Below are 9,411 nucleotides of genomic sequence, written 5' to 3' on the forward strand. Positions count from 1 at the left end.
AAAAAAAAGAATATTTTGAGAACTAATAACACAACTTAGACAAACTCTGCCTCGTGACTTCAGGAAATAGTCATACAACTGTCCCTTAGTGGGTTAACATGAAGGTGTATCCCTACCCTGAAGATAGCTATATTGTGAATATTTGTCTTTACCTACAAATAAAGGTTTACTTCACTATAATGCTAAAGTATCACTTGGAGAAATCAAGGACAGTGAGTTGTCCCTTCCGTACAACTACTCCACATCAAGCCACCAAAAACTGCTGAAGTGCTATATAAAGGCTGAGGGCAATGTTCATAATTAGAGAGAAAAATGGGAACCGCTGTCCTGAGTAGAATTCAGTCAGACTTCTCCTTTAAAACAAAATTACATTTTGCCTGTTGGTAATTAAAATGGTTGGCTCATCTTACCCCTTCCAAGGAAGCTGCAACAGAAAGCTTTCAAAGGTTCTTTCTACTAGTCTCTGTGTTTGGCAAAAAATGCATAGCCATAAACACACAGAATATTCCTTCCCATCATCAACTCTCAATTAAGAAGAGATGATACTGATCTATGGAAAGTTCTTGTTTGTTTGAGACAAGGTCTCATTATGTGGCCCCAGCTGTCTACTCACTATGTAGACCAGGCTGGCCGTGAACTCACAGAGATCCATCTGCTTCTGCTTCCCATGTGCTAGGATTAAAGGCATGTGCTACCACACCGAGTTCATGGAAGTGCTTTGGTTTTTTTTTTTTTAATTCATCAAATCACCTAACACATCCTAAAAAATAACTTTCTTTCTAAAATGTACATTAAAAATGAGAAGTAGGGCTAGAAAGATGACCTCAGAAGGTAAAGGCACTTGCAACCACGCCTAATGTCCTGAGTTCAATCTCTGGAACCTATATGATAAGAGAGAACCAACTCCTAGAAGTTGTCCTCTGACTGCCACATGTTTACAGTGTTACACATGCACCCAGGTACACACCCCCAAAAGACACAAAAATAACCCCCCCTTTTTTTTTAAAAAAAAGGAGAAACAGGCTGGGGAGATGGTTCAGCTATAAGAGCACTAAGTGCTCTTGCAAAGGACCCAGGTTTGGTTCCCAGCACCCACACAGTGGCTAACAACCATCCTAACTCCAGTTCCAAAAGATTCCATGCCCTCTTCTGATATCTACAGGCACTGCACAACACAGGTACACTTACATACATGCAGGCAATGCACTCATACACATAAAAATAATAAAATATTTTTTTAACTAAAAATAATTTTTTTGGTCTTTTTGAGACAGGGTCTCCCTGTAGCCCCAGCTGTCCTGGAACTCACTATGTAGACCAGGCTGGCCTTGAACTCTCAAAGATCCACCTGCCTCTGCCTTCTGAGTGCTGGGATTAAAAGAGTGTACCACCATGCCCGGCCCTAAAATAATTTTTTTAAAAAAGGAGAAACAAATGGTCATTATAAACTTATAAATTACGGAGCAAAAAGAAATTCAAGGACAACAAGTCATGCATCAAGCTCTGTTGGGGTACAACAGCAGTGAGGTACAGCAAGTAACATTCTGCTACTTTAATATGCCACAGGCGAGCATTCCTAGAGAAAAAGAAAGTTCTAGAAAAATCAAAAAGACATGGCTATTTCTTTGGAAACCGAAAGGCTATAAGATAGGTGCAGCTTAAAGCTCCAGAACAAATGTGAGGTCTTACACTACTCCAAACTTTTCAGCATCAAACTGAACCAACACAAGATGCCCCAGCCAACTTTACTGACAGCTTGCATCTCCAAGCCCAAATGGCCCCTGTGGAGCAAAACCCACAGGTGTTGAACACAACCGGATTGTCATTATTAAGGTAACACTTGGCCAACAGTTAATGATACAGCAAAAAATCTAGCAAAAGAGTAGAGCAAATATCAGAAATTCACTTTGGTGAAAAATACCATGAGTCTGCTCTGCTGTGACAACAAGCAAACGCTTGTAAGATGAGGAAGGCAGTGGCAGCTTTTGAACAGCTGAGTCTAAGAGACTGCACCACCACAATGGACAGGCTTTGCAGATGCCCTTCACAGGCAACAGATTCACAGAAGTGGGACTAGCAAGTCAGCAACAGTTCTGAGATCCGGGGGCATTGCCAATACAATCACTGACCAAGTCCATCATCTTGAGTCCTTCCAACAGCTTGCAGTTCCTGTTCTTCAGCCTGTGGGCTTCATCAATGACCACACAGCGCCAGGGAATATTCCTCAACTCGGGACAATCAGTCAAAATCATCTCAAATGTAGTGATGATAGCATGAAACTTATAGGACCCCTTTATCACTCGACCCTACAAGAACAAATCAGAATTATTAGGTAGTAATGATTATGGTAATAGACTTGAGAATGAATAAACAGCTAATATATCTATTTTGCCCTTTGGGGAACTATTTATTTTAGGTGACACCTTCTGTTTTCAGGTCTTTTAAAGGTTGAAGCTATTTTGGTAAAACAGAGTTTAAAACATTTCCTTTTAAAAAGAAACTAGAAAAGTGCTAGTAAAACTCCACACTCAGTCTATAGGGTCTAAAAGGGAACAGGGTCCTAATAGAACTTTTAATTTTTTTTTTTTTTTTTTTTTTTTTTTTTGGGTCCATCCTTTGGCATTTTCTTAATTATCTTGGAATAAAGCCAGATTTTTCCTTTCCAATCTATATGTGTTTCTTTTTTGTCCTACTGAACTAGTTAGCAACCCAGGCACTGAGGACTCTTTCTCCAGGCGAGCCACCTGGCACAACTTTTAAATTTTTAAAAGTTTTTCTAACTTAAAAAAACAAAAAAACGTTTTGTTTTATTCTTTCTAACACTTCTTGTAAGATGTCAAGAGTTGAAATTTAGAAAGAAGTTCATAAAGGCAAAACCTCATAATTTCTTAAATCTAAAGATTTAAATACAAATATAGACCAGTATTTTTCTCCTTTACTTAATTATAGGTTACATTTTTCTACTGAAAGAAATAAACATGCTTCTAGAACAAGCTGCCTTATTTCAGATTACAGGACAGCCATCTGTTACTTAAAGCTTAAAAATGTCTTGGCAAATATTATTCCCATCATGTCATATATGATGCTTCACTGCAACATCACACAATAATTATAAATTGACAACTAGAGCAAGACAAAACTATAGTGACTTTTACTATGGGCCAAAGAATAAATCCCTCTTCTTCGGTCTACTTGAATTTTCACAATGCCTAATAATAAAATATATTCCCTAATCACATTTAGTATCAGTAGTTTTTGTTTGGTTTTGTCTAAAGCATAAAAAAATAAAACTAAGATATTGGTACATTCTAGACTTTTGTGGTCATCCAAGGTAAAAGAAATTATTTCTTCTAATTAAATAATCAGAATGATAGAAGGGAAAATTATAAAAAGCAGTATCTACTGATGTAGAAAGATAATATAAACATTGGGTAAGAAATCTCAAGCAAATTTAAGTTAGCAAAATCAAGATGCCTCACCCGCACCCCCATGTCACTGAGACTGAGTGTCCAACCCCTTAAAATGCACACGGTACGCACAGGGGATGCACCCCATGATATTTTACCTGGGGATCTTTGAAGTACATTTCATACAACTGAATGGTCCGACGACTAGCTTGACTCCCATGATACACAACCACATTCAACTCCGTCCAGGTTCGGAATTCCCTTTCCCAGTTGGGGATTGTGGACAATGGGGCAATTACTAAAAAAGGGCCATGGATTCCTTTCAAATATATCTCATAGAGAAATGTAATGGACTGGATAGTTTTTCCCAAACCCATTTCATCTGCTAAAATGCAGTTTCGCCTTTGGGGAGGAAAAAAAAAAAAGTTAAGCTTAATGGGGAGCAGACATTAGATATTGCTCTCTTTTCACAGAATATATATTATACAAATGTATATAGCTTTAACTGTTTGCTTAAATTCAACAAAATACATTTCAAAGAAATTCTCTAAGAAACAAATACTATTTTTACATAGTGCTGACAATCTGTGTGCTAATTTATTGGTTGAATAAGTATATTTCCAAGACTTGAGTTTTAAAATTTTATTACACTATTTTTGAGTGAAGTATATTTTACTTACATGTTGTACCAATTGAAAAGTAGCCAGTTTACTCCCTCCAACTGGTATTCCCTGAGTTTGTTATTGTTTTTATATTCCCTGGAACACTCTGATTTCTTCCAGTCATCAGCAGGAGGTCGCTCCTGTTTCAAATATAGTAAATCCCATTAGCGGTTTCCCAAAGACCATACGACTGTGCTATTTCCAAATTAAATCCTCGACCACAAGCCTATTCTTACCACACGCTCTGTTTCCGGCTCCCTGGACATGAGTTTCTCAAACTCTTCGATCTTCGCTTGATCTATGTCCTGCCTCAGCTCCCACGTGCTGTCTTCATAAGGAAGTGAGCACCACTTCACCAGATAGTGAGTCACAGGCTGGGCCAGGTTCAAACAAATCAGAGCTGAAGTCATTTGACCAAGTATTATGTATTAAGGCAAAACTGTACTCTGCTTCATTTGTCAATATACCCCCAGCATCAGTAAGACTGAACTGGTTCACATTTTAAAGCTATGACCACTAAAAGCTGTCTCTGATATACACTGGAAACCATACTCTTGTGTATTAACAGAAAAAAATTAACATTTTTACCTAAATCACTAGTGATAACAATAACCAAAAAGGAGTAGCTAATAAACAAGAAGCCAAATCTAAGCTTCATTTTAATCTGGGCAAATCATTCATCAAGTACACAGTGTGGATTTATACAGTAAACCTCTTAGCATATTTATTTGTTTATATAACTGACTAGTTGTTTAGGAAAAGATGACACAGTCTGCATTCAATCATGCTAAAACAATGTACTTGAGCTTTAGAAGAATGAAGGGCAAAATATTTGAGGCCCTGCAAATCAGTAGGATTTCTCCTTTTTGTCTTTCCTCTAGAAAATATTCAGGTTTGATCCTCACTTCAAGATCAAGGTACACTGACCTGGCAATGAGGCGAAAATATTTGCTGACAATGTAAATATACTATGAGACATTTTTAACAACTAAGCAAGACTAGAAAAGTAAAGATAATATTACAGAGGTGGTCTTTGAAACACCAGAAGTTAGGTTACACAGGGTTTAGAGTAAAATAGGAGCTCCTTGCTGACTCTCCCTATCTGAACAAGACCTAAGCTCTAGATCTATTCAAACAAAGCAGCCAAGATGACAGAATGCATGATAGAGAGGCACCATCGCCAAGACACATGCTTGGAAGTCTCCAGACATGTCTTCATTCTCACTTCCCTATCAAATGCCCTTTAGAGTCTCACAGGTTACAAAGCAACACAAGAACATCACGTGTGGAATCTCATAAAGAGAAGTATTTTCTATTATCCTCAAGGTATCTCATCAGAAGTTCATCACTGGATGTCCAATGCTAAGTGACATTAAACTGAATTCTGCTACAAGTGTGCTGTCAATTATATAAGGGAACTTTGCACTACAGGATATACAAGCCAAACTATGGTGAGGTCTTTACTGATCACTGTCTAGAACTGTGAAAAAAAAAAGTTAACATAGTTCAGACTGATAATTGACTAAAAGAGAAATCATTCAGACTGAACATAAAAAAAAATATTTAGCACTACTGACTCATAAAACAAACCATTAAGTTGTAGTTAAACTTAGACCAAGTGCACTGTGATTCAAGGTTCTGACCAGGACCAGGCCTTGTCTCCTCTGTCAACATACACAAGCTCCCTGAACCACTCTGTATAATTCAAATGATTTTCCGTTACCTCTCCCCGGTCATCTGTGCTACGTGCAAAGTCCATTATCCGGTCAACTTCCACATAATCTGGATTAAAAAGCTCATCCTCAATCTGTTCCAAAGGAGGGGAAAGGATAAAATGGTTATTTATTTCCTCAGAAGAAATACTATTTTACTTTTCACACAGCAATAATATTTTGGATCACAACAACACAAAATTTGTATTTGACAAATTCTATTATATTAATTGAAATGCTACAATTTAACGAAATCACTCCCCGTGAGGAAATAAAACTTTTCAGATTTTGTTAACTGGGTATTTTAATTACTGTGTGAAACCTTTCACTGTGAGAGAATGTTTAAGAATATTTCAGATGAAGTGTGAAATTACAATTCACTAATGAGCAATCCAAAAGGCTTATGGCATGCAATACATTTAGCATTCTTGAAAGTACGGTCTGCAATAAAGAGACAGAGCCACACACTGAACAGTCCAGCAAGTCTCAGAACCACTCGCAGCATCTTCTGACGCTGTGAGGCATCATGTACACAATGTTACCATACTCTACTAACACTGAAACCAGCAGATTTCACATTCAAACGTGAACACAGTTATGATATTTGGTAATCTTTGCCAATCAGTATCATTACCTCATTTAGAATAACAGTCTTGCCATTAACTTTAAATATTCCAATGATTTATTTGTATCAAACTTTGAGCATTCAAGGAAGGAAATTTAAATAAATTGAGTCACTTAAAACCAATATCCTAACAGTATTTAGAAAAGCAAAGTAATACAGCTTGTTTATGAATATAGGACTAGAATACAGCTCAAATGGGATACCGTTCATATAAAACAATACAGTGTGGCTCACAAAGAAGTTATAGGCCAAGTTATATTTTAAAGAAGCCCAAGTTAGATAAGTTTTCTGATTTGAGTCAGAAAACAAAGAGATCTTTGTTTATATATATCATTATGTGTTGCTGTAGACTACCTTAATAACTTCAAAATGCTAATCTGCAAAGGAAGCTTAGAAGTCACTTAGACATCATTCTTGTGCTTTGAACTAGAGTTTGAAAAGGTAAGCTGTCAGTCACAGTGCATTCAAGAAGAAAACATACTCTGGGATACTGTACCACTTAAAATGCCCAATTTGGGTGCTTTGCATTGTGAGTTACGAAATAAAGAGCACAAATACGAAAATGTGTTTCAACTGCCTCAGGCTTTCGCAGAGACAGACAGTTAAGAAAAAGAACACATTAAAGTGTCCAGTTAATTTTTTAAAAAGTGTCCAGTTAACTTAAAATGTTAGTACACTGATGTACTTGGTTTTGTCAAAAACTCTTGGGTTTACGCGAATACTATGTATTATTATTTATAACCACATAAACACTAAAAGGTTCCACTAACTAGGTTTGGATGGCAAAAGCAGCCCTTAAGACAATTTGCTTATGTTAAACATGAACGTTCATATTGAGTGCTGAATTTACCTTCTATAACCCTACTCAGTGAGTGAGCAATCTATGGCATCATGCATGTGATGGGCTTCCTGGTCTAAGTGATATTTCTGAATAGACTGTAGGTGCAGGAGACTTAGGAAGCCTAAGATGTAACAAAGACTGTAAAAGCAGCCACAGTCACAAATTCTAAAGGAACAGTCAGGAATGCACCAAGCCTTGATCACCTACAGGACAAAACACACACGTGTAAAGGTGGGGGGGGGGTTGTTATTCTTTCCTGCTAACACCTATTCACGATAGAACTAAGATTTCTAGTTGCCAATTTACCAGGAAGATAGTGCTTTTCAACCTTGGTATAAGTGACTCAAACAGATGACACGTTCAAATAGGCTTATATATTAGAGCCAGGCATAATTCCCTAAAGAGTGTGTGACTACAGGAACCAGAGTCCAAATAACTTAATAAACAGGATCCAGATTTAAGGATGAGAGAAAGCGTCCATTGTGCTTTTCCTCTTCCCTCCCGCAGATCCTCAGAAAAGGTCAACAGGACATATGGTGCCTCTTTCTAAAAGGAAGCTAGTGATGCAATTCACCCAGGCTCTCAAATTCTTAACTTCACTTTCATTGAGAAGGATACAAGAACCAGAAACTCATAGTTTTTTTGTTTTCCTCAAGACCACTCTTTCAAAGAAAGAATCATCTTAATGCTCTCTGAGATATAAGAGCTGAGTCGTAGTCAGTAACTTGTTTCACTCAGTGCATTAACTACTGCATTGTCACCGAGCTGGGTCTCTGAACAACAGAGCTGGAGTGTTTCAACTAGAGAAGGCAACAGAGACTCATCTCAGGCTTTCTGCCTGCTGGGGTCATGGAAGTCAGACTCCAGGAGAGCAAGCATTGAGTCCCCCAAGATTCTTATGAAGATCTGATGACGTCAAAATACTAAATACTGTCCTGTTTCACCCTCCTCATCTCCACGAATGGTGGAAGTAAGAAGCAGTTGTGTAGTGGGTATCATTTTAGAGCTATTTTCACACTTCTTTCAGCTTATATTCTGTTAACTCTTATTTATGCTTTGCTCCTCCACTCTGTGCTTGAGGACTGAACCCAAACTCTCACACGTGCAAGCAGCTGCTCTACTGCTGAGTCACAGCCTTAGCCCTGGTTAACTATTTCAGAAGGAGGGTAACTAGGAGATCAGCCAGGAGTCGCTTTCAAAGTTAGAGAGTTGAATTTTATTTTTTTCTAAATATCCTTGACATATGTGAAAGCAAACTAGTGATCCAAAGTCCAGAGACTGTACTAAGCCACTTATGAAAGCATTTTTAAAAACATAACTGAGTACGTGAGGAGCCGGTAATCCTACACCTCTAACTGCAAAGTTTTCTCCCCTGCCCTAGTAATCTTTCTGTAACTGATGACCTAGGAAGGAGAAAGGGAGCAGAAGGAGACACGCTACACTGTCTCTCATTGAACAGCATCTGCTCACTGAACTCTGTGAATAGCACTAGTTGAACAAAAGTCAAACCTCTGTATCAACTGTAGTTTTTAAACTGCTAAATCAACAGACCTTTCATCTCCTTAATTTTTCATTAGTTTCACATTCATTATAAGATTTTAATCATACCATTTCTGCTACTTCCACATAATGTCATAAGGACCAGGAGATTCTAGACTAAGCAACAGGAAGAATGAGAAATTTCCTGTTTACACATTTTGTAGTAATACCAGTTACCAATATGCAAGTAACAGCACCAAATGAGGCAAAAGTTTTTCTTAATGAGTTACTGATCCAAAATGCAAACTTTAGAATATTTTAATAAAGTAAACATTTAAAAAATTAATCAGGTATTTCATACCTCCGAAAGGAATTTGTTCTGGCCCTGTTTTGACTTAAATCGCTTTATCTTTTGCTGAATTCTCTTATCCTTTTCCAGGTCTTCTACAGACGCCCACTGACAATGAAGGTAAGAGCTGAAAGGATAAAATAATATGAAGCATGTACAAAGTGACCAATTTATGTCTTTTGTTTTAAAACAATCAACTAAGGAGGACGCTAACAAGAAAACCTGCTTAATGATTACTCATACTGCTAAGCAACAGTAAATATAACCAGCAATGTTTGAGAATAAGAGAAAATCAATAATGTAATTATCTAAAATTTGCTGTCCGCCAAGTCTCGA

At 37.4% G+C, this 9,411-nt stretch overlaps 1 protein-coding gene across 4 annotated transcripts in view; it reads right to left on the reverse strand.

The window, feature by feature from the left end:
• The window catches only part of Chd7 (chromodomain helicase DNA binding protein 7), a 202,010-nt gene that overhangs the window by 45,633 nt on the left and 146,966 nt on the right, over window positions 1-9,411 (reverse strand). For all 4 annotated transcript variants that reach the window (XM_029565636.1, XM_029565635.1, XM_017799225.2 and 1 more), the window contains 6 exons: window positions 9,088-9,202; window positions 5,793-5,876; window positions 4,306-4,443; window positions 4,088-4,209; window positions 3,566-3,809; window positions 2,130-2,306 (listed from right to left, as the gene is read on the reverse strand). In XM_029565636.1, coding sequence (XP_029421496.1) covers window positions 2,130-2,306; window positions 3,566-3,809; window positions 4,088-4,209; window positions 4,306-4,443; window positions 5,793-5,876; window positions 9,088-9,202 — 880 coding nt within the window. The remainder of the gene's footprint in view (window positions 1-2,129; window positions 2,307-3,565; window positions 3,810-4,087; window positions 4,210-4,305; window positions 4,444-5,792; window positions 5,877-9,087; window positions 9,203-9,411) is intronic.

The sequence above is a fragment of the Nannospalax galili genome, unplaced genomic scaffold, assembly GCF_000622305.1.
Source record: "Nannospalax galili isolate Female #2095 unplaced genomic scaffold, S.galili_v1.0 scaffold397, whole genome shotgun sequence".
Classification (NCBI taxonomy): domain Eukaryota; kingdom Metazoa; phylum Chordata; class Mammalia; order Rodentia; family Spalacidae; genus Nannospalax; species Nannospalax galili.